Source organism: Sceloporus undulatus, chromosome 5 (assembly GCF_019175285.1).
Source record: "Sceloporus undulatus isolate JIND9_A2432 ecotype Alabama chromosome 5, SceUnd_v1.1, whole genome shotgun sequence".
NCBI classification, from domain to species: domain Eukaryota; kingdom Metazoa; phylum Chordata; class Lepidosauria; order Squamata; family Phrynosomatidae; genus Sceloporus; species Sceloporus undulatus.
The window spans coordinates 100,362,052-100,387,245 of NC_056526.1; the positions used below are offsets into that span (position 1 = coordinate 100,362,052).

General features: G+C 42.5%; 1 protein-coding gene across 1 annotated transcript in view; it reads right to left on the minus strand.

Moving 5' to 3' along the window:
- The window catches only part of CRACR2A (calcium release activated channel regulator 2A), a 135,929-nt gene that overhangs the window by 61,507 nt on the left and 49,228 nt on the right, over positions 1-25,194 (minus strand). Inside the window, exons 5-6 of the mRNA XM_042469236.1 lie at positions 19,021-19,167; positions 8,160-8,250 (exon numbers count right to left, since the gene is read on the minus strand). Of these exons, the coding sequence (XP_042325170.1) occupies positions 8,160-8,250; positions 19,021-19,167 (238 nt within the window). The remainder of the gene's footprint in view (positions 1-8,159; positions 8,251-19,020; positions 19,168-25,194) is intronic.

The following is a 25,194-nucleotide window of genomic DNA, read 5'->3' on the forward strand; positions in this document are numbered from 1 at the left end:
TATATATATATATATACATACACAAACACAAAGATGTGTGTGCAAGCATATACATGCAGCATTACACTTTCAGCTGCTCCACAGTTTGTGTGTGTATATATATATATATATATATGTGTGTGTGTGTGTGTGTGTATGTGTGTGTGTGTGTATATATATATACACACAAACACACACAGACAGCTGTGTATGTACACATATAAATACGGCTTCACACTTTTGGCAGTAACAATATAAGTGTGTGTGTGTATACATACACACACACACACACACACACATATATATATATATATAAACACTCAAGCAGACGGATGTGTGTGTACACATATAAATAAGGCATCACACTTTTGGCTGTGGCACAGTGTGTTTTTCTATATATAGTGGAACCTCGCCATACGCGAGGGATCAGTTCCAGATCCCGCCGCGTATGGCAATTTCCGCCTATGCTCAAGCCCCATTGTAAACAATGGGGCTCATGCACGGCAGCGTGGAGGTGCGCGAGGCGCAAAGGGTGTGCGCGCGGCGCAACGGGCACGCATGCCCATTCTACTGAATCGGACGCGCCACCCCTTCTGCCCCGCGCACGCGCCGCGGTTTGAGCGCATATGCTCAAGGCCGCGTATGGCGCACCTGCCTATGGCGAGGTTCCACTGTATATGTGTGTGTTTGTGTGTGTGTGTGTGTGTGTGTGTGTGTCTATATATATATATGTTGTTGTTGTTGTTATTATTATTATTATTATTATTATTATTATTATTATTATTATTATTAACCTTTATTTATAAAGTGCTGTAAATTTACACAGCGCTGTACATACAATCTTTTTAATTGGACGGTCCCCTCCCCCCCCGTATATATATATACATATATATACACACTCTCATACAGACAAATGTGTGTGTACACATAGAAAAGGCATCACACTTTTGGCTGTACCACTATGTGTATATATATAAGTATGTATGTATGTATTTATGTGTGTGCATACACACACACACACAGATGGTGCATACCCCTTTTGTAAGTGGCTAAAGGCAGCAAATCTCGCGATATACCGTGCTAAACAGTGACCTTATTCTTCACCCCCGGAAGTTAAAAATGTTGTGCCCCGTTCAGAGCCCCACAGAGCATGCGCAAAGCTGCCAATGCGCATTGGCGAACACACATTGTATTGGACTGGTGTGGTGATCCAATCTGCACTGGCCTCGCTTTGCGTGAATACGCATTGGCCGATGCGCAAGACCTCGATCCGGAAGGCCGCCCAGGTGTGGATGAACTATGCGATATGATGCAAATACGAATTGGCAAAGCGTATTCAGAGAGCATGAGTGTGGATGAACGATGCGATATGACGCGAATATGAATCCGCAAATGTGAACTGACACTCAAAAAGTCCCCGTGTGGTAAGGTCCATAGAGTTGGAAGAGACCACAAGGGCCATTCAGTCCAACTCCATTCTGCCATGCATGAAATCCCAATCAAAGCATACCAGACAGATGGCCATCCAACCTCTGCTTAAATACCTCCAAAGAAGGAGACTCCACTACACTCTGAGGGCGTGTGTTCCACTGTCAAACAGCCCTTACTGTCAGGAAGTTCCTTCTACTGTTGAGGTGGAATCTCTTTTCCTGCAGCTTGCATCCATTGCTCCAGGTCCTGTTCTCTAGAGCTGCAGAAAACAAGCTTGCTCCCTCCTCAATATTAACAATGCAGGGAGAGAACCACTAAGGTAAATTGTGAATCTTCAATACCAAATACTGTAATTATAATAAAGATACAACATTTTCTTGCAAAATGTATATTTGTATGTGTATAACAGTTAATAAAGAACAACAGTGATGAACAATTCCTAAATACATTAACAACACTAAGCTAGCTGTAGAAATTAATGCTATTTACTGGTGATTGATAGTCCCAATGATGAGAACAAAGTCTTTAAAACAACAGCAGTGGTAATTAGTAGTCCCAATGATGAGGATGGAGTCAGTAGACTATGAGCGGTGGCAATATTCTGATGTTGTAGGCCAATATTTTGCTGTCAAGGAGCTATGGTAATGATTATTTGTAGCTCTTGTGGATAAAATAACATTCCATTATTGGCAATATCCTTCAAAAATTGACTGTTTTCAACAAAAGAAACATGGTGCAAAACCTTCATATGGCTACCTCCGGAGTAATGTGTGGCCGTTTCGACTCACTATGGTCTTCATCAGCAGGGATTCTACTATTGCTAATTCAAGTTGTCCTATGATCTGGAAGCATGGAATGACAGAATGATATACCTATCCAGAATTGTAATTTATTTTATGTTCCTCTCCTTTTGGTCCTCCCCCACCTCAGCCTGTCTCGGCCTTGCCTGGCCTTGGCCCTCATCAGCCGGCCACCCCATCTCAGGCCCTAAAGGCAATGTGGGCTGTTTAGCCAGTGATCCCTGAGTCTCAGGACAAGGTCCCTCATTTAGCTCCTTTTTATCAGGGGTCTTGGTGTCTGGGTGTTGGCAGAGCCCCCCGGCTGTGGAACTGTTGCCTGTGTCTCTAGCATGATTCTGGGTTCCCTCCCCCCACCCTTGGCCCCGTGGCAAGGGTGGGGGAACGGAACTCCCTGGGTTCCCACAAGGGTATTGGCATTGCTCACCATGGTGGAAGGTCCATTCCCAGAATTCAGCCTCACCTCCTGGGAGATCTTCTCTCCTTCTGTGCTTGTTTTTGGTCCAAGTAGTTGTCTGGTGACTGTGTTCACTTCTCTGGTTGAAGGTCCACGCTCCTGCTGATGGACCCCCTGCTGGACTTGCCCCCTTCCTGGGGCTGAAGCTTGAAGCTCTCTTGATGTCAGGCCGTCAGCCCTCTTAGCAGCTTTAGTCTCTAGTCTACTGGTTTTGTGCACTTGGTGCCTCTGAAGCCCTTGGTCCTTTAAAGTTGCACTCTCTGCCTCTTCTATGGCCTTCTGGGCTGGCATCAGGGTGCCTGGACATATTCCACCAGGGCCCTGGAGCTGTGACTTTGGAACTTTCACTGTAGGTTGTACTGCAGCCTTGAGACTTTACCCACTCTTCTTCCTAGTGTATCTGAGTCTGTGTTTGTCATTTGGGCACTTGCCTCCCATTCACAACCACCTTCCCATGGCTCAGCCTCTTTAAACTTCCCGTCCCGTTCGAGCTCTGTTGCCGCCCAGAGTTCATATCCACCTCCCCACTCAGGGGGAGTTGGTTCCATTGCCGAAGGCGCCCTCAGCCCAAGAGGTCTTTTACTGTCCTGCTCTGCGTCCTCCGCTTCCTCCTCCACCAAGTTGGTGGCCTGGAGCATTGGGGTGGCTTCCACCACTCTCGCCCCTTGCCTTGTTTCCATTTCTTTCTCCATCAGTCTTTTTGCGATCAGGCCAGCAAACATTGCTTTCAGTTCCCGCAAGTCCTCCTTGAGGCTGGCCACGTCCTCCGAAAGGGTCCCCTTTCTCTGCCTCCAAAACATGTCCTCCCCTTCGCACTGGAGTTTCCCCAGTCCTATCAGATCTATTCTGGGCCCCTGGATCCACCGGTCCTCCGTTTTCGGTCGCCCTCCACCGCGGTTGCTCCTTACCTTCCGGGTGATGTCCCCAGCCCTCCAAGGCTGGATGTACTCCCCCGTTGGCTGGGAGTATTCTACTCCTCTGCAGTCTCCCATCGCCCCAACCAGGGCGGAGTCTTCTGTTTTCTCCCAAGGGTCTTTCAGCTGAGATGGAGGGATCTCCTCCCCTTGTAGTTGCTTTTCCTCGGACCACCGCTCCCATCTGGAAATATCCCAGCTTGTGTAGCCTGCTCTGTAGCTCCTCGCGATATTCTTTGATGGAATGCATAATTCTACCACCACCCCTCTTCTGGGGTCCTCTCTGGCCTTCCGTGTCCTCAGCGGTGCCGCTCGGGGGGCCTTCCCAATCCCTTCATTCCAAGGGATCCAGGGAGCCTCGGGAGGTTCCCCTCGGTTCAGGTGGGAGCTATTCCTCTCGGGGGCCCCATCCTCTAACCTTTGCCTCTTGCCTCTCTGGGCGTCCCTCAGGGCCCCACCATCATCTACAAACTTAGGTCCATAGTGGGCATCGCCTTTTGGGCTGACTTGGAAGGTCTGCTCCAACTCTGCAGATCTCTGCAGGTGCTGGTCCTCTGTTCCTCGCCAAAAGTGCGATGCAAGGCTCCACATCAGTGGGTCGTCATCCTCCGATGTCTCCGTGTCGGTGTCTGCCCCTCTGGGCATCTTCTCTCCCTCTGCCTTGAGGGACTGGTCCTCCTTTTCTTGCCGAAAAGGCGACGCACGGCTCCACATCCATGGGTCGTCGTCCTCTGGCAACTCCTGGTCGTCCTCCGACATCTCCATGTCTTCCTCGCTGGGTGTCTGTTCTCCCTCTGCCTTGAGGGACTGGTCCTCAGTTCCTCGCCAGAAATACTGCGCGAGGCTCCACATCCTTGGATCGGCGTCCTCTGACCTCTCCGTGTCATCCTCCGACATCTCAGTGTCATTCCATGGATTCTTCATCCCCTGGCACTGGCTTGGTTGCAGTCACAGCAAGATGTAAGTAGTTGAGTTCAGAACAAGGCACTCAGGATTTCTCCTGGCTTGCCTAGATTGTTCTAAGCCTTGATGGAGGAGATTCTGCAAACTGACCAAAAATCCACAACAACTTAATGTAAAACAAAAAGTTTATTGTAAAAAATAAGGTAGAAGCACCCGGGACCACGTCTTTGCAGAATCTGAGGCACACAAAGGGGAAGCCTTAATTTAAACAGATCACGGACCCCCACCCTTTTTTCCCTTTCCCTCCTAGGTTCCTCCAATTCACTCCCTCTCAGCAGAGGTTGAAGCCCTACATCAAAGCAACCCATATGTAGGCATCATTTGGTCTCCAGACATCCTCTCCCCTGGGAAAGCTACTGATGCCTTAATTGATGGCTTGTATCTGTGGAACCTCTCCCAGTCATAAATCTGTCTCAGGGGGTGAAGGATTCTTTGCCCTGCTAGCCAGTGTTCTGCTTATGTGACCCATCCGATAATAGATCATGGCTGCAGATGGGCATTTCCCATAATACCTTTCCAATTGAGTCCTACGGATTCATACCTTTATTTAATACATACATATATTGCTAACACACCCTAAGATTTATATTTATATATGAGAATATATGTGTGTGTGTATGTGTGGCTATGTTCACTACTAGATAGGATCAGCAGCTTTTGACAGTCTGCCACTCCTAAGATGCCACATTCAAACATTCCAACACATCATACAACAAAGTAAAGGTTGTATGTACATATCATGAATGTGCATGTAACTAATTACTAACTTAAATGACTTAACCTAAACTCTTTAACTCATCATGACAGAACCCCGAATGAATAAATGAATGAAGGGGATTTCTGACAGTTCGACAGTGGAACAAACTCCCTCAGAGTGTAGTGGAGTTTCCTTCCTTAGAGCTCTTTAAACAGAGGCTGAATAGCTATCTGTCAGGGATGCTTTGATTGTGATTTCCTGTATGGCAGGGGGGTTGGACTGGATGGCCCTTGCATTCTCTTCCAACTCTATGATTCTATGCTGCTCCAGAAGCTAGGATTTGTAACAATGGATGGAAGCTACAGGGAAAGAGATTCCACCTAAACATACTTCCTCAGAGTGTGGTGGACTCTCCTTCTTTGGATTTTTAAAACAGAGACATCTGTTCGGGGTGCTTTGATTCTGTGTTCCTGCATGGCAGGAGGTTGGACTGGATGGCTCTTGTGATGTCTTCCAGCTGTTTTCTTCTCTTACTTTGAACATAGCCAACCCCTCCCCCTTATTATTTGTAAACTCTAGTGAGTCTGAGCTCATTCTGAATTTTAGCTTTTCCAATCTTCCCCATTTGTTTTATTTCTCTTTCGTGATTTCCCCCTTCTTTTATGTCTCTTTTAAATCTCAGTTCATCTGAAAGTTCTTCATAAACTCACCCTGTCTTTTTAGACATCTCTCAATTTCTAGGATCAAAAGAAGTTATAATGAGATGTATGGATATGATCCAGACAACACCTATTTAACTGAAGGACAACATTTTGGTGTAATCATGTTCCCTTGAGTAAGTGTAGCCTTAAGTGTCCAGCAAATCTGGAAACTTTTGGCACTTCTGAAAATCTTAGCTGACACCATGGCCCATGGCCTAAAAACTTTACAAACAGAGGTAGACTCACTTGAAGAGATGCTGGCCCAGCATTAGTTAGTTTTAGACTATCTCTTGAGTAAAGAGGGGGAGATTCTGCTTTTGGTTAAACACCACTTGTTGTTACTATATCAACGAATCAGGCTACATTAAGGAGGATATAGATAAACTACATAAAGTTGCCATTGACATCCATAAGAGTTATTCTCCCAAAAACAAAGACTTGTGGGCTTGGCTAACAAACTGGTGTGATGATCCCTGTAGTCCAAGCAACCCAAACAGCGGCCCTGTCTTGGCACTTAGTCCCAGAAGATCCTTTATTTTCCCCTGAATCTCCTGTTCTCAGTTCACACTTTCTGTGAAGTTGAATGAGACTCTTGGAGATCTTCGAACCACGCTGCCATGATCCAGTGAATTTATTATAACCTTTCCTTAACATACACTGGGACTTGTTAAGGATTTATAGTTCCCATCCCTTTCTAAACTAAGCAAGTAAAGCATGTGTAAGGTGGTGTCGATACTTTTAAAGAAAATATTTATTCTATTAACAAAAATAATATAAATCATACAAGGTCTTTTGATCTTGCAGGTACAAGCCAACAGAAAAAAATTTAATAAGGCCCTAATCATTCTAACTGACACATTCCTAAATACTAATACAGAGATGGAATCTTCCAGCCTAGATGGGTTTGAGATGTAGTTACTGGCCTTGGTCTAGCACCAACTACCTTCCTGAAATATGCTTTCATGACACAGCCTCAACACTGCAGTTTTTCCAACCGGCAAGACTCACATCAAGTGAGATACTGTCACTTCAGACTCCCCACTGCAGAAGCTCCTCCAACTGATCTCAGAGGCCTTTTATATCCCTCTGTTGGAAGCTTCTGGAAGAAACTCTCACTCCTGCTCACTGATTGGCCAAGTGGGCCTTCCGTCAGCGGTGATGTAATTGCTCATTTGCATGTACCTCCCTCCCAGCTTAATTCTTTATTGCCTGACCGAAGTGGAGGCCAGTCATTACAACTGGCTACCAAATATCCAATGGATAAAACAACTCTTTCTGATGGTAGTCATGATAATTTGTAACACCAACATTTATTGTTGCATGTTGCAACATTTGTTTAAGTGTTGTTGGAGTTTTGCACTTCCTATGCTGGAACCTCGTAAAATAGATAAGATTAAGGAAACTCAAATGTTATATCAGGGTGGTTCAGCACTCTCCTTGAGGGGGGAAAGATGTGAGTGAACGAGGCCATAACCATTCTGGTAGCACTTGTGGGTTTAGAGTCCGGAACCCTCTGTAGGCCCTGACTATATAAGGAATTTGTTATCTTATAAGGAGCTATGACCATTTAAGGAAATTATTACTATAAAAGGCAAGAAACTGATGGCAGATTGTGGTAGGCAGACTGCAGTGTGCTGGCAAGTGTTGATTGGGGGAAAGAGGACTGTATTGGGGCTGAAGTTGTATATAAGTCTGTAGCCACTGTGGATCTGGATCCTGGCGTTGGCACCCCTGAGCGCTCAAGTTTAGGCTTGTTAAAATAAAGCCAATATCTTGGACCAAGAAATGTGTGGTCATTGCTTGGGAGTCTGGTTGAGGCTGCACCCTTAAGGAGGCAAAGGTGATAGTATGGTTTGTATTCTGACTACCACCTGCAAATATAAGACCTGGTTGAAAGAGTTTAGGGACGGACAAACAAAAACTGCAACAAGATCAGGATTGAGAGAGCCACCCACCCCTAGCTGGTAAATAAGCACTGATATTACAGAAAATTGAGACAAAAGCTAAAATTGAAACATATGACTGCTTGGAACACTTAGATGTGCACCATGCCATGCCTCTTGGTGTATGAGTTCATATTTAAATGCCTTAATTCTTCTCTAAAATAGAAAAGCCTTTCCAGTCTATAATTTTATTATTATTACAACATGAGAAGAGTGCAAAGAAATAAATGGCAAGAGGCTGTGAATTGGGGAGGATCAATACTAAAGCGATACTTGCTTTCAAGAGGAATGCTTCTTTCTCATTTTTGATCTGCTGCTCCATTTCCTCATAGAGATGCTGAATTTCTTCATCATAAGCAGCAATCTTCCTAGGCAGAAAGAGAGGGAGGGAAAACAACAGGATTCATATTTAAGGTCCCTGAGTGGTGGAAATGAGGAGGATAAAAGTTATAGTACCTATTGTAGCCAATTTGGTTTGTGGAAAATTAGCATGGGAGTGCAATTGTTGAGCGTCTAATTCATCCCTTAATGTTGTTTTGATGTACTGTATAGCTATAGATGTGTATTCTAAATTGGCTTAGAGATCTATATTTATTAGTTTAGCAAGGTATCCCTTGAAGACTATGTAATCATAGAATCATAGAATCCTAGAGTTGGAAGAGACCACAAGGGTCATGCAGTCCAATCTCCTGCTATACAGAAACTCTCACTCAAAGCATCCCCAACAGATGATCATCCAGCCTCTATTTAAAGACCTCAAAGTAGGGAGACTCCACTACTCTCTGAGGAAGTGTGTTCCACTGTAGAACAGCCCTTACTGTCAGGAAGTTCCTCCTAATGTTGAGCTGGAATCTCTTTTCCTGTAGCTTGCATCCATTGCTCCGGGTCCTAGTCTCTGGAGCAGCAGAAAACAAGTTTGCTCCTTGTTCACTATGACATCCCTTCGAGTATTTAAACAGGGCTAACATATCACCTCTTAACCTTCTCTTCTCAAGGCTAAACTTTCCCATCCTTTGGATATGCTCCAGTTTTTCAGCATCCTTTTTGAATTGTGGTGCCCAGAACTGGACACAGTATTCCACGTGAGGTCTGACCAAAGCAGAATAGAGTAGCACTATTACTTCACTTGATGTAGACACTATACTTTTATTGATGCAGCCTAAAATCACATTAGCCTTTGTAGTTGCCGCATTGCACTGATGACTCATGTTCAACTTGTGATCTACTTGAACTCCTAGATCCATTTCACACTTGGTCCTGTTACCAAGTTTGGTTTTAATAAAATTTTGGGTACATGCGGTCTGTGTTATGACCTCTGACTGATCCCATAGAGGACCCACCATTAACCAACAAATTAAACAACATTAACACATACACATTATTACAAGACAAAAACAAAACAGAACAAAACAAAACAAAACAATTAAAACAGTAAACTACGGTAGCATTTCCAGGGAGGATCTTGGGGACTCTCATGAGAAGAGGGATTCCTGAGGCCGGGGTTATCTATCCTGGAAAGGCCTGCCGGAAGAGATCCGTCTTGACAGCCGTTTTAAAGATGTCTAAAGATGTCAATTGACGGATCTCGTCCAGCAGGTCGTTCCATAATCTGGGGGCGACAACAGAAAAAGCCCTCTGGGAGGTAGCCGAAAGCCTGGATCTTTGAGGCTGCAGCAAATTCCTCCCAGAGGACCGGAGTGTGCAGGGAGGATTATATGGGAGGAGATAGTTTGGACCCAAGCCATTTAGGGCGTTAATGGTGATAACCAACACCTTGTACTGGGCCCGAAAACTAATACCGGAGTAATATGGTCCCTCCTCGATGTTCCTGACACTACTCTGGCCACCATGTTCTGCACTAATTGCAGTTTCCGAATCAAGCACAAGGGTAGTCCCATGTAGAGCGCATTACAGAAATCTAGACGTGAGGCATCTAGTGGCCATAGGAGTGTCAAAAATTTAAGTATTCCTGGAAACCAGGCACACAACACACCAACTGCACTCACTTCAGCTGTTTTGGAAGAATGTGGAATGAATTTTTTTGCTTTTATTTCTGTTACTTCTCAAAGTCAGATAACTTGGAACAGATAACAGGAGAGCCCTGGTGGCACAGTGGTTAACTACCTACATCACAACTAATAAAGCTGTATTCTGCATCATCGGCGACTCCACAATACTTAAACCTGTACATGAACATAACTTGACTGGGACATGAGTACAGTGCACCTATAAGCTGAAAGCCATGCCAGAAAAGCCCCTCACATGCCCTGGGGGAAGTAATGGGGTGCGTGCCCATGGTGTGTGTGCACCGCTGTGTCATGGAGCGCCATGAGCACAAGCCCCATTACTTGCAATGGGGCTCCAGCATACGCGGATTTCCCTTTACTCAGAAGGATCCGGAACAGATCCCCGTATAAGGGGAGGGCCCACTGTACATAAGTTCATAAAATTCTGTTTCACGTGGAATGGTAGTAGTCATGTTCTATGTACAGTCAAGTGTTTCAAATACTGCAGTGTTCTCCATCAATTAGGAGGCAGGATCTTTATAAACTGGGGGGAAAGTTGAATAATAAAGAAGCCACCACTGACCATCTTCATTGCTACAGAAGGCTGAGTACTTGCTGCTATGTTTTTAGAAATTCAATTTCTAATTTTGTGAATAATGTACTGTTTGTTTTTAAACCCTCAGTCTTGTGCACCATGGGAATATTTAGGATGGCATATTGAAATTAACAGTACAGGAAGTTGAACTGGGCTTCACTATGGTTGTTCTTAGCATATAACAATGAGAGAGAAAGGATTGCCTACTCTATCTACCCTACCTCCCTTTCCTGAACTGGTTGATCAATTTAGGAATCTGATAATTGTGCCCCCTATATGAGATCATGGAAATAGACAAACTAACCTGTCTGATGAGAGGGGGCTTGATGAACAAATATAGGAAAGAGCAGTGAAAACTACATACAGTGGGCCCTTGCCTTACGCGGGGATCCATTCCGTGTATGGCGAATTCCGACTATGCTCAAGCTCTATTGGAAACAATGGGGCTTGTGCACGGTGGCGTGGCGGCGCGGCGGCATGCGGGGCGCAATGGGCGTGCACACCCAATCAATTGAACGGGACGAGACGCCCCTTCCGCCCCGCCCGTGTCCCGTGGCTTGAGCGCGTATGCTCAAGCCGTGTAAAGCGCGCCTGCGTATGACGCAGGCGCGCTGTATATTTAAAACATTTATGGGAGGAAGAAAGTATATATGGAGTAACAGATTAAGAAGTTAATATAAAACAAATAAGATATAAACAATGCATAAAAAATCAAACTTCTGGATTTTGAGGGGTTTCTCTTTTATTTTAAATACTTATTTTTCCCGTGGTTGAAGAATTGTAAAAGTAATAAAGCATAAATGTAGAGACATGGTCTTTCAGTGTCAAGACATACTTCTTCCTGTGTGGTGTCACAGGTTGTATAGAGCCCAGAATGTCTACTGATGCCCTTTGAAAGGGTGTCTCAATGAGCAGGCAGTAGGGGGTCTTTGACTTTGTCACGACAGGTTCCTGCTCATTGGCATACATCACAAGACTTGACATAGTCTTCAAGAACTTGTCCATAGCTGTCCCAATAAATTTTCTGCCTCACTCTCTCCTTGGTCCAGCCAATTCTAGCATGCCAACTCAGATGGCCATGCACTGGGCTGAGAGCCTAGTATGATTTGGGACCACCTACTACTTCATGCTCTCAAAATCTACCCTGTGGCTCTTAGGAAGACATTCCCTGTAAAGATGCCCTGCCTTTAGCACATACATGAACCGGTTGTGCTTTACTAGAAGTACCTGTCGACCCTTTCTTGGCCAATTGCCTAGTTGGCTCTAGTCTTGGATCCAGTTGTTGGGACCATCCAAAGGCAGAAGAACCACCAAGTGATGGTTGGTGACTATCTTCCTCTTCTTGAGGTACAGGTCATTTGTGAGGATTGTTATCACTTGTTCCATCCTCTTGTTTTTCCAGGTCTGGATCTCTAGAGTTATCCTCCTTCTCTTCTGTGGGCCTATCAGACTTCTTTGTCCTTCCCATGCAGACTTCTATCTTCCAGTGCTTGGCCTGTCTTCCAGTAGGTAAGTTGTAAAACCAGTTCAACCTATCTACCTCTAAACTCCTCTGTCCCAAGCATCTGGTCTTCCAAAGATGGTCCATGATGCAATTGCCAAGTAAAACTGACATGCTGTGATGCTGACCCACGACACCCTTCCAGTGGTCAGTCTGGATGGGGACAGAGCGATATTTGCCATGACAAGGGGTGCATGGGACAAGTTGCAGTCTTTCAGAAGGTCTTTAAGCACCTCTGGCCCTTATCACACATGAGACTGGAACTCAAATCCAGAGCCAATTCGAATTGAAGGGGAAGCAGAGTCAATTCACGTGATGAATTATCACATGTGAAGAACGAAATTGTGGTGATTCCTGAGTCAAAGTAGAGTGAGTGCACATTAAATTATCACACCGGTACATACCATGCGGATTCAATTATTCGAATTGGGACCCTTGCGCATCGTGAACGCATCGTGAACCTTTGCACTTCCGAGGTGAAGAAGGGGGCCACTTCCTGATTCCACTTTCACATGAATGCTAGCCTCACACGAATTATTGCTTCACATTTCTTCCTCCCTTCTATTTTTCCATCCCTGGCAGCCAAATCCAAACAGGTCCTCTGTGTCAAATCCCCCATCCATTTCAGCCACATCTACATCTCTCCTCCTGTCATTCTCCTCATCTATTTCAGCTCTATCTACATCTATCCTCCTGTCATTCTCCTCATCCATTTCAGCTCCATCTACATCCTCCTGTCATTCTCTTCATCTATTTCAGCTCCATCTACATATATCCTCCTGTCATTCTCCTCATCTATTACAGCTCCATCTACATTTATCCTCCTGTCATTCTCCTCATCTATTTCAGCTCTATCTACGTCTATCCTCCTGTCATTCTCCTCATCTATTTCAGCTCCATCTACATCTATCCTCCTGTCATTCTTTTCATCTATTTCACCTCCATCTACATCTATCCTCCTGTCAACAATTAGAATGGTATGCCCTCGAAGGCTGATGGAACCCATTAGGTTCCAAGAAGCCCTAGGAGGTTCTATGGTTGGCAGTGCCGGCAACTCTGTCAAAGTTCTGGTTAATTTGTGGAATAACAACATCACCAGAGCTATAGAAATGATCGCTCCCAAGCGTCCTTTCCAACCCACTAAAAACCGTAACCCTTGGTACACTGAAGAGCTTAAACAAATGAAGCGGGTTGGACAACGACTAGAGAAGCATTGGCTGAAATCTCAACTCATATCTGATAAGATACTTCATAGGACTTTTCCTAGGTCCTATCAAGTGGCGATAGATGCAGCCAAGAAATCTTTCTACTCTGCATCTATCGCGTCTGTGAAATCTCGTCCAGCTGAAATCTCGTTCAGGGTGGTAAGGAGTTTAACAAAACTGCCTCCCACCCAGAACCCTCTATTAGAGTCAACCATAGCTCACTGTGACACTTTTAATGATTATTTTACAGATAAAATCTCTCGGATAAGAGCTGATTTGGATGCCAACTTTAAGTCAGAATCAATGAGAAAGGCATCCAATGCCCCCGCCATTACTGTTAAACTGGATCAATTTGAGTCGGTAAGTACTGAGGACGTGGACAAGCTCCTTAGTAGTCTGAAAAAAAAATGACTTGCCCTCTTGATCCTTGCCCATCCTGGCTGGCTGTCCAAGGGGGCAATACAGTCAAGCTGATGCTGAAAAATATAATCAATGCATCCTTCAGGGAGGGTAACCTGCCTTCTTGTCTTAAGGAGGCAGTAGTCAGACCACTCTTAAAAAAGCCCTCACTGGACCCTCTGGATAGAAATAATTATAGGCCAGTCTCGTTGTTGCCATTCTTGAGCAAGATGATTGGGAGGCCGGTCGCCAATCAACTACAGGCAATCTTGGATGAAGGTGATTATCTGGACCCATTTCAAACCGGATTCAGGGCAGGATATGGAGTTGAGATGGCATTGGTCGCCTTAGTTGATGATCTCTGTCTGGGCATTGACAGGGGAAGTGTGACCCTGCTGGTGCTCTTAGACCTCTCAGCAGCCTTCGATACTATTGACCATGGTATCCTTCTGGAACGCCTGAGAGAATTAGGTATTGGAGGCACTGTTCTACAGTGGTTCCGGTCCTACCTCTCAGGCAGATTCCAGATGGTGGTGCTAGGAGACAGTTGCTCTTCTAAAAGAGAGCTAAAATTTGGTGTCCCCCAGAGCGCCATATTGTCTCCTATGTTGTTTAACATTTACATGAAGCTGCTGGGAGAAATCATCTGGAGACATGGAGCAGGATGTTATCAGTACGCTGATGACACCCAAATATATTTCTCTGTGTCTCAGACTGATGCAGTGACTAAGGATGGCATCTCTCCTCTGAATGCCTGTCTTGGGGCGGTAATGGACTGGATGAGGGAAAACCGACTCAAGCTGAATCCAGGTAAGACGGAGGTACTCGTTATAGGAAACCCAAGCCCAGGTATGGAATTATATCAGCCAGTTCTGGATGGGGTCACACTTCCCCTGAAAGACTGTGTCCGCAGCTTGGGGGTGTTCCATGACTCGTTGCTTCAACTGACAGCTCAGGTGGATGCGACAGTCAGGAACACTTGTTATCAGCTTCTGTTGATACGCTAGCAGCGCCCCTTCCTGGAGCAGGGAGACCTTGAAACAGTTGTACATGCGCTGGTCACCTCTCGATTAGACTTCTGTAATGCGCTCTACATGGGGCTACCCTTTTGCCAAGTTCAGAAACTTCAACTTATACAAAATATGGCAGCCAGGTTAATTACAGGTACTCGTCGTAACGATCACATAGCACTGGGTTTGAAATCCCTTCACTGGCTGCCAATTAGTTTCCGGGCAAGGTACAAGGTGTTGGTGATTACCTTTAAAGCCCTACATGGCTTGGGTCCAGAATACTTAAGGGAACGCCTTCTTCCGTACTGACCATCCTGCACTTTAAGTTCCTCCAGGAAGAATCTACTTTGGACAATAAAATCTAGGCTAACTTCAGTCACCCAGAGGGCCTTTTCCATCGCAGCGCCAAAGCTATGGAATGACCTGCCAAAGGAGATCCGCGACATTTCTACTCTTACAGCCTTTAAGAAGACTCCTAAGACAGATCTCTTCTGGCAGGCTTTCCCTACCTAGTTCCTCTCCCCATTTACTGTGACTTACATCACTCTGTCCACCAATTCTTCTCTTAAATTAATGAGAAGAATTAAATTAAATTTAATTGAAATTATATTCTGGCCTCAAAAAGAAGAGCCCTCCCTCCGCCCCAACTGTCATCATCAGACCTGGGAGGGAGTGAAAAGACAGGTCCAATTTCCATCAGGCTTAACTGTAAAATTTACTATACTCACGTTGCTCTGTTTTATTTTACTGTTTTTTATTTATTTTTGTGTTTTATTTTATTCTCTTTATTTTTATTGTTGTAACCCACCTGGATTCCTTGTGATTGGGTGGGCTATAAATAATAATAATAATAATAATAATAATAATAATAATAATAATACTCTTAGGTTGCAGCCGCACTGGGGAAATAATCCGGTTTGACTCCAGTTTAACTGTCCTGGCTCAGTGCTATGGAATTCTGGGAACTGTAGTGTTGTGAGACATTGAGCCTTCTCTGGTAGAGAGCTCTGGTGCCTCAGCAAACTAATAACTTCTTCTTCTTCTTCTTCTTCTTCTTCTTATTATTATTGTTATTATTTAAAAAATTAAAATTATAATTATTATAATTATTTTCCCTGCTCTCCTTCCCTTTGTAACAGTTGCCTTTTCTTAAGTTGCATCTGCATTGTGGAAATAATCTGGTTTGACTCCACTTTAACTGTCCTGGCTCAGTGCTATGAAATTCTGGGAGTTGGAGTTTGTTGTGGGGTCCTTGGCTCGAGGCTATGGAATTCTGGGAGTTGGAGTTTGTTGCTCCCCCCAGCCTCTGATGGCCCCCTCCATTGCTCCCATCTCTCCCCCCAGCCTCCTGTTTCATTACCTTCCTCCCTGTCAGCTACATCCACTTCCCTCCTTGAACAAGCACCAGAAGCAAATGGGGCAAAATTGCAGCGCAGCATCATGGGAAATGTGGGACCTTGGAGGTTTGGGAGTGTGTGTACCGGGACAGAAACAAAGTTGTATTCCACATCAGACCAATTCAGAGTGAAATCGAAGTGAGCTTAGAAGCAATTTTTGTGAATTAGCTTGTTACTGAATTTATCAAAATGAGGAGTCATTTCGGATTCACTGTGGATGCACCTCGGAACGACCCCCTATAGAAATCAATCACGTGAGATAATACATCATGTTATCACATGAATTCGTATCGTTGGACCCGCAGTGGCTTCGGATCAGAGCTGCAAAAACCTCAGTGTGATAAACATCACTGTGAGTGAGGCCCCTGTATCTCTGAGAGCCATCACTCATGGTCCATTAACTATCACCTCAACCCTCCAGGCTGAGGAGATGAGCCTGGGCTTAACTTATAGTTGCTGAGGTGAGTTATCTTGCATATCTCCTCTTTCCATGGGATTCATCCAATTTATCTGGGCTTTTAACTTTTAACTTCTTGATGTCTTGTTGCTGTTCTAGCTTTGGACTCCATCTTGCCTCTGTGTCTGATTACTTGGCTTGAAATTTTGAGAGAGTCACTTCCCCACCTTTGTCTGAGTGGGACCCTTATTCCACCCTGATAAATTAGCTTTGGGGCAGAATCCACTATGTCCTGGTTCCAATAATGATTGGGTTCCACTCTTGGCCTCACTGATTCTGCTAATTCTGCAGCTGCTGTGATTGTCTTGGGGACTTGCATAAAAACAGGTTCTTTTCTCTCTCAAACTGCAGCTGAAGCTGCCATCACTTCTGCCCCAGTAGTAGACATTGGAGGGTTGGCACTGGGACTTCCTTCTCACATTCACTGTCTCTACCCTAGCTAAACCTAACTATTCTCTAAGTTTTCAGAAAAGCTAGAAAACAAAACAACATTGGAGGACGGAGTGAAAATTGGCAACAGGAATCTCCTTCTGGCAGAGGCAGGGATGTATCCACCCCTCCCTTTCCAGGGAGTTGGAAAAAAGACTTCAGGCCATTTGGAAAAATAGAAGCAATCAGGCCCCACCTTGGGATTCGAAAGTAAAACGTGATAACCTCACAACAAAGCAAGGAAACATCAGCAAACCAGCCATATAAGAAATCCCCCCTCCCCCCAAAAAAAAAACTTTTGGGAAATATCTGGCTTTCAAGGATCGGACTACTGCCACCATGCTGCAAAAAGGGGAGTGGTATGTGGCTAAGATCTACCCAATGTAGCAGTACAGTAGTGCTGCCACCAAGCACTTTGTTGGAGATTTAATCCCCCCCTTCCTGTGTGTGTATCCTTATGGATAACATAAACCTTACTCATCTCCTCTAAATGAACCCTTCTTATAACCTGGTCCCAGAGGCCTTGCAGGCTCATTACACAACCCTTCTGCAGATATTTCTCATGTCAGCCTGTGTTCTGCACAGCTAGGAGTCATTTTCCTTCCTCTTTCCCCTCTCTCTTTCTTTTTCCTGTACTGCTTTTTCAATTGCACGCTGCTCTTTCTTTCACTCCTTTTCAAAGTCTTTCTAGATTGCCTATGTTTTCACTCCTCCCCCTACACCCCCCACCCATATTTCCCTGGCTGGTAAACTTTTCTTTGTTTTGTCATCCCTTCTATGCTTCTTTGTAGTGCAAGAGGAGGCAAAGCATCTAGTGTGTATGTGTACATGGGTGTGTGTATGCTGTGGTATGGCAGCCCTTCATGGGAGTTGTGTGGGAAAGTTCCAGATTGGAACAAACTTGGCAAATGTGTTTGTGGGGTCCCATGTGGAAGATGCTGTTTGAGGTAACACACTGGGGTACAGAATATCCAAAGCTTGGAAAAGTTTACAACTCTAAAGAATTACAGTACATTAAGTGATTCTAGGAGATGTAATCAAAAAACAAAGGGATTTTCCCAAGCTGTGCCAATAATTATCAGAGCTACATTCAGGAGGGGTTGACCCTGTGCTGCTCTGATATTCATCATGAATGCTGACTCTTCCTTATTCCTATTTTGAAAACGCATCAACTCTACTTTATTCATGAGTATATGGGTATCCGCTGGGCCAATGAGCCTGCATTGGCTGAAGGGCCCTTATATGAATTGTCTCTTGGTGATCTAATATAATGTGGATGGATGGGGGGGGGGAGTCCTATTGTTTTGGTTGGTTGTTATCTATGTCTTTTGCTACCTTTTCTAAAAAGAAAAAAGGTGCATCCAGACAGATTGAAAAGTCCCAGATTTTGCTCCTGTTCTTTCTAATTTTACACTGGGTTAAAATAAACCAAGCTGAGGAGCTGGTATCAAAAGTACCCGATTGTCTAGGAGCTGACAAAATATTTTGGGCTGAGCAAAACATGTATGGATCTCCAAAGTAAAATCTGAAAGAACAGGAACAAAATCAAATCGGGAGGGATCCACAAAAAATAGTCTGTCTTGCCAGATGATGAATCTGAGGCTGAACTCCTCATCAGCCCCTATGACTCTTGCAGTTATATAGATAATCCCTCCTCCCTGATCCTGCAGATGCCAGACTAGAACTTTCATCAGAGGCAGCAGCAGATGCAGAGGCAAGAACTGGAACCACCTCAGAAATAATGTCATTTGAGACTGCTTTAATTACGCTGGCTCAATGCTAGAAATTTCTGGGAACTGTAGTTTTGTGAGATGTTTAGCCTTCTTTGTCAGAGAGCTCTGGTGCAACAATAAACTACAATTCCCAGTATTCCCTAGCACTGAGCTGGATTATTTCTTTGGTGTGTTTTGGGCCCTTGTAAAGTTAAATGCTATATTTTACATCCTTTGTGTAAATAATAAGATTCTGCTTCATTAGCCATGTTTGTTTCTTTTCTTACAACACATGTTGTCAACTAAAAATAATTAATCTGCCAAAAGATGTTACTTAACTAGAGAGAGAGAGAGAGCACTCTGGATACAAGTAAACTTGAAAGGGACAATGTCAAAGGGAAAGTTGTGATTAGGAAGAAGCACTGACTTTTTAAGGGCACATTCCAATGCATTCTTTTCATGATTGGCTTCTTGGAGCTGAGAAAGTACTTTTGCCAGGAATTCTTCAAAACTGGAAAGCAAGTGGGGTTCATCTCTCTTTAAGTGCAACCAGAGTTTCTTTACACTATTCTCTCTGAAGAAAAAAAAAAAAGAAAAAAATACTTGTAAAAAGCAAATATGTTCAAGGCTATAATAGCATTAGCATTTCCAAAGCAAGAATCAAAATTTATCTAGCTTTAATCTTAGTTTGAGCCATCTTGAACCACAATTCTGAGAGAAAGGCAGGCTTTTAGTTAGCTAGCCAGGTTGACAATCCTTGTTAAGACTCAAGGTATGATCAGAAGCTTTAGAATTCTAAAATCTTTCTTCAGAAGCGTAAAGGAGGGAGCGTTAAATCTAAGAGTGCAGAAGCTGGGGTAAGGAAACTGGTTTTTTTACTCCCATTCTAAAGCTAACCGAAATGGAAATATGGAAAGGTGATAGTCAAGTTTTATGGGTTTGTAGTGGGGTGAGAATGATCTGTCCAATGAGTAGACCACGTTCTCCTTGTTTAAAATGACACTCATTTGATGATGCCACATGATTTCATTTATGATCTGATGCAGGGCTGCATACCTGCCACTGGATTGCAAACCCAAAGACACAGCAGGGGAAACAGATAACACACTGGGTGAGAGGAATTAGGTGCAGGTTATCCAAATCCAATTAAACAATTGCCCAATTAAAAATAACCAAATAGATAGATAGCAAAGGCTGTGCTTTCCATGTATGCCACATATTTGTCAATAGAGGCCATGGGTTGTCAGGGAAATGAAAGAGAAAGAGACAAAGGTGTAGCATGGCAAGGTATTCAAAACTAATTCCACAATCAGCAAGGCCATTCAATCAAGTAAATAAAACAACAAATAAAAGAAGAGCAATTAGAGTCAAGCAAAACACATAACATCAAAATTACATAGAAGATAAAATAGGTTGTGGCTTGTCACTACCTAATACATATCAAAGACTGCCTAATAAAGTGGTTTCATGATGGGGGTAAAGGCATATCTTCCCCTGAGTTTGGAGAAACTCCTGGGTTTGGCAGTATGACAGCTGGAACAGTGCAGAGGCTTGCTGTAGCTTGAGAGCTTGCATCACTGTACTTGGTTTGGATTCAGGTCAGCTGACTGGAAAATCTGGACCCATGGACTCAGATCTCCTGGAGTCCTGCATTAGTTTTGAGAAGGAACTGGAGAGGGCTAACTTTGAGCCTTAGGTCTGCAGCGGCAGGCAAAACCCATCCTGGAGTGCAAACACTAGGCAAAAGGGGAAACAAAGCTCAGGCAAAAGTGAAAGTGGACATGTCACTGTGTCTGAGGATTGAAGGGGCTGCCCTATGCAAATTGATTAGTAGTCTCAGAACAGATCAAAACCTACTATTTTAACAAAAACAGAGAAGGGTTGTATGTTTTTTAAAGGAAAGCAGATTGGAAAATGGTGTCATGCCAGCTTAGTAACTGCGGAGGCAGTTGCAGACATTCACTCTAACTGAAAGTGAACATAGAGAAGAAGGGGAGACAAAAAGATAAAAATCATAGAATCATAGAGTTGGAAGAGACCACAAGGGCCATCTAGTCCAACCCCCTACCATGCAGGAAATCTCAATCAAAGCATACCCGACAGATGGCCATCCAGCCTCTGTTTGAAGACCTCCAAGGAAGGAGACTCCACCATTCTCCAAGGAAGTGTGTTCCACTGTCGAACAGCCCTTATTGTGAGGAAGTTCCTCCTAATGTTGAGGCGGAATCTCTTTTCCTGTAGCTTGCATCCATTGTTCCAGGTCCTAGTCTCTGGAGCAGCAGAAAACAAGCTTGCTCCCTCCTCAATATGGCATCCCTTTAAGTATTTAAACAGGACTATCATATCACCTCTTAACCTTCTATTTTCCAGGCTAAACATACCCAGTTCCCTATGTCGTTCCTCATAGGGCGTGGTTTCTTTTTGAATTGTGGTGCCCACAACTGGACACAATATTCCAGGTGGGGTCTGACCAAAGCAGAATAGAGTGGCACTATTACTTCCTTTGACGTTACACTTCTATTGATACAGCCTAAAATTGCATTGGCCTTTTTAGCTGCTGCAGCGCACTGTTGACTAATGTTCAACTTGTGGTCTAGTGTCTATGGAGTATGTCAAACTACAATAGAACAATAGACACTGCTGGTCACACAGTCAAACTTCCACTAGGCTTCAAATACACCAACCAGCCTTCCCTCAGCGTATCCTCATTCTTGACCCAATAAACTCTCCCAAAAGACTCTCTGGGACTGGGGAGATTTAACCCCACAGAACCCTGAGCTCACCTTCTGCTGCTGTCTCTTCTTCTACACCCACACAAAACACTATTTTCCGAGATTATTTTCCAAGCTCTGTTGCCAAATTACAGAGCCTGAGACTGAAGTTATAATAATTTTACAAGAAGATCTTTGTTAAAGATTTGGAAAATATATAAAATAAGATGCTCTCCACATACACTATATCGGATATCTCTACATGAAGCTTTTTATAAAAGAGAGAATATCATGAATGATAAATGGATTCACATGGGGACTTAATTACATTTCAAGATAACTAATATAAAACAGAAAACAGGAACAATTAAATAAAGAGGGGATTCCCAGCCACTGGTTATTCTATAGGCATTTAAGATGGAAAAATAAATAAATATAGAAATAAAGAATTATGGTTTTGAAGAAAAAATTCCAGATTTAGAAATACTATTAATAAGTGAGAACAAAAAATGCCATCTAAAATATATAAAACACTATTAAAATTGGAAACAGAAGAGGAATTTATTAAGGATTCTATAATGAGGTGGACCAAAAATATTGGTCACAAAATTGAAATAAGTAAATGGGGAAAAGTATGCCAAATGGGAAAATGTAAATTGAAAAAGATATGGAAAAAAACAATAAAAAGTTCATTATTTTAAAATAATAAGGAATATATATAATGCATTGCAGATGGTATCTCTCCCTGGAAATACCTAAAATGTATAAACAATTAGATAATAAATGCTGAAAAGAAAAAGGAACATTATAAAGGAACACATTATCAAAAGTGGACATGTACAAAAATAAAAAGATATTGGGTTATCATACATCAAATAATTGAAGAAATTCTAAATTTTAAATTTCAAATGAAACCGGAAATTTACTGAACAGGCATGATTGACAAAAAAAAAAAAAAAAAAAAAAGATAAAAAGGATGCTAGAATCTTACACTATATGACTACAGTGTCTAGAATTTTACTGGCACAAAAATGGAAAGAATGTTCAATACCTCTGATACAAGATTCTTTATTAAAACTATTAAAAATGATAGAATTAGATAAGCCGACTTGCCTTATGAAGTATGAAAACCTAGGAAAATTTATACAACATTGGGACAAAGTTATGAATTATGTAACTAATTATTGGAGTTTAATAGCAACATTTGGATTTATGGATTAATTACTGAAAAATTTAGTACAAACACTATATCTAGTATTAATCCTTTTATATAGAATTGGAATGTGATAGTTATGTAACTTCAGAACATTTGAAGAATTTAGTCAAGCACTAAGTATTGCTAGCTTTGGAAGTCCTCTGCTCTGGTAAAGTAGGGTTTTTGGCATGCTTCACAGAAGATGAAGAGAAGAGGTACAGAAAAGACAAAGAGATGACTCATAGTTGCCTTGTTTCCTGCTGCACTGGGAGATTTAAAACCTTTTAACCTAAATGACCATGTGGAAACCCTAAATTATATATGTCCTTTTCTATATTGGATCCTTTCAACCACAGAATCAGAAATGTTTATTGATTAGCCCTTAAGCCATTTCAAAATAACACGAAACAATGCTAAAACAAGTAAAACACACTATAAAATTCTACAGAAATTCTAAAGCAAATAGAAAAGAACTAAAATGTAATAACATGGACTCTAAAATGTATATAGAGTACTGTATGGCTGTACATTAAAAGTACAGTACCTAAAAATGAAACATAGTTATAAAACTGATCTACATCACAGTTTCAAGATACAAAATGAGTAAAAAAATAACCCAATGAATGTATTACAGCATTAAGATGATAATACATAAGGTAATAAAATTGAATATGAGCATCACACATCAGAATTCTTCATCACCTTTGCAATTTATCGCAATTGACCCCACATATCTAACTCTCAACTGTATGGCTTTACATAAAAAACCGAGCTGTGATAATAGATATATTTGAATCTTGGCCACTCATGAAGTAAGAGATTCTGACATGAGTACCCCAAAACATTGTGCTTTTGATATAGGGACCAAGATACTGATCTCTTTCCTGTTGGTACAAATTACACTTGAACAAAATATGAGCTAAATCTTCAATTTCTCGGTCTCCACAGATACATATTCATTCTTTGTAAGGAATACCATTGAATCTTCCATATCTTACCATGGTGTCAAGCTGGCCAAATCTAGCTGTAGTAAATACCTCCCTCAGGTATTTTGGCATTTGTATTTTTAGATAATTTGCTCTTTGAAAAGAGCGTTTAAATTGGCTCAGCCATTTTAAATTACCTACATGGCTAAGGGAGGCTATATCTTTTTGGGCTTCGATATCCAAGATTCTCTGTCTCGCACCCTTTTTTGCTTGGTCATTCATTGTGCATGAATCAGGAAGACCATAGCTCTTTATGAAGTTCATTATTTACATATACCAAAAGGACTGAAGATCGGATTGTGACTGTTCTAAGAGACATAGTCTTGGTAATCTATCAGGCTCCATTTCATTGATTTTACCCCAGTAGTTAAACACTCTGATTTTGGCTTGTGAATAGATGGAATAGATGTCTAATTCAGCTCTAACAGCAGCCGCAGATGTCCTTTTATCTACCCCCAATATACTTTTCAGATGCTGAGACTGTGCTAGTTCTACTGCTGAGATGGAATTTAGACCCCAAACTTCCGCCGCATAGGTGTAATCTTGGCTTTATATACATTGATTATTGGGGTTAGGGAACCAGGGTACTTGTGAACTTTTAGTTTAAATATGAGATTCAAACGAGCTTTTGCTCTTGGTGAACTCTTTTGGTGATGACATGACCACGAGAATGTTACACCAAGGTAGGAAACGGTCTTTACTTGATCTATGGCTCACCCTCTAATTGCCATCTATGTCTCTGCGTTCATTTACCAAATACCATTACATTTGACTTATATTTGTTAATAGTTAAGGAATTGTTCTGGCAATAACAACTAAGTCTTTTTAGTAGAGTCCGCATACCGACTTGCGAGTATGATAACAGTATCATGTCATCAGCATAAAGCAAGGTGTTACAAGGAGTATGTAGGATGGTAGGCATATGGACTGCAGAGCCTTTCATTGCAGATGGCAGGTCATTAATATATAAATTAAATAATAAGGGGGCTAATAAGCACCCTTGTCTTACCCCTTTGTATGCATCTGTTTAAAACCAAAACTCACTCTCAAACTAGTACCTGTATAAAGGGCTTTGATTAATAACAACAATCACAATTCAATTTTAAGGTCAATTAATTTGTTCCATAGAATTTCTCCATTCACTGTGTCAAATGCTGTGGAAAGATCTATGAAAGCAGCATATAGATGTTTTCCTTTACTAGTATATTTGGCAATAATATGGTTTAGAATAAAGCAGTTGTCAATGGTAGATCGATTTTGTCTAAATCCAGCTTGTTCTTCTGTGAGAATTCCATTATCATTGGCCCAGCTTTCTAGTTTGTTCAAAAGGAACCTCGAGTATATTTTGGCAACAATATCTATTAGGCTAATCGGCCTGTAGTTACTAGAATCTTTGTTGTTAGCTTTTTTGTGAATGGATACCACTATGGCTATCTTTCAACCACTTGGTATCTGACAGATATTATTTATATGCATAAATAAACCTGTCAGAATTAGTGCCCACCAGTCACTTAAATGTTTGTATAATTCTGCTGTTAAAAAGTCCTCCCCTGGAGCTTTGTTATTTTTCAGACTGTTAATAATAGACAAGATTTCTTCTTCTGAAACTGGTGACCGGGGGGGCAAAGATTCCGTATCTAAGTGATCAGAACTTAAATGCTGGATCTCTGTTGTTTGGAGCAAATAGCTTTTGAAAATAATTTTCCCAT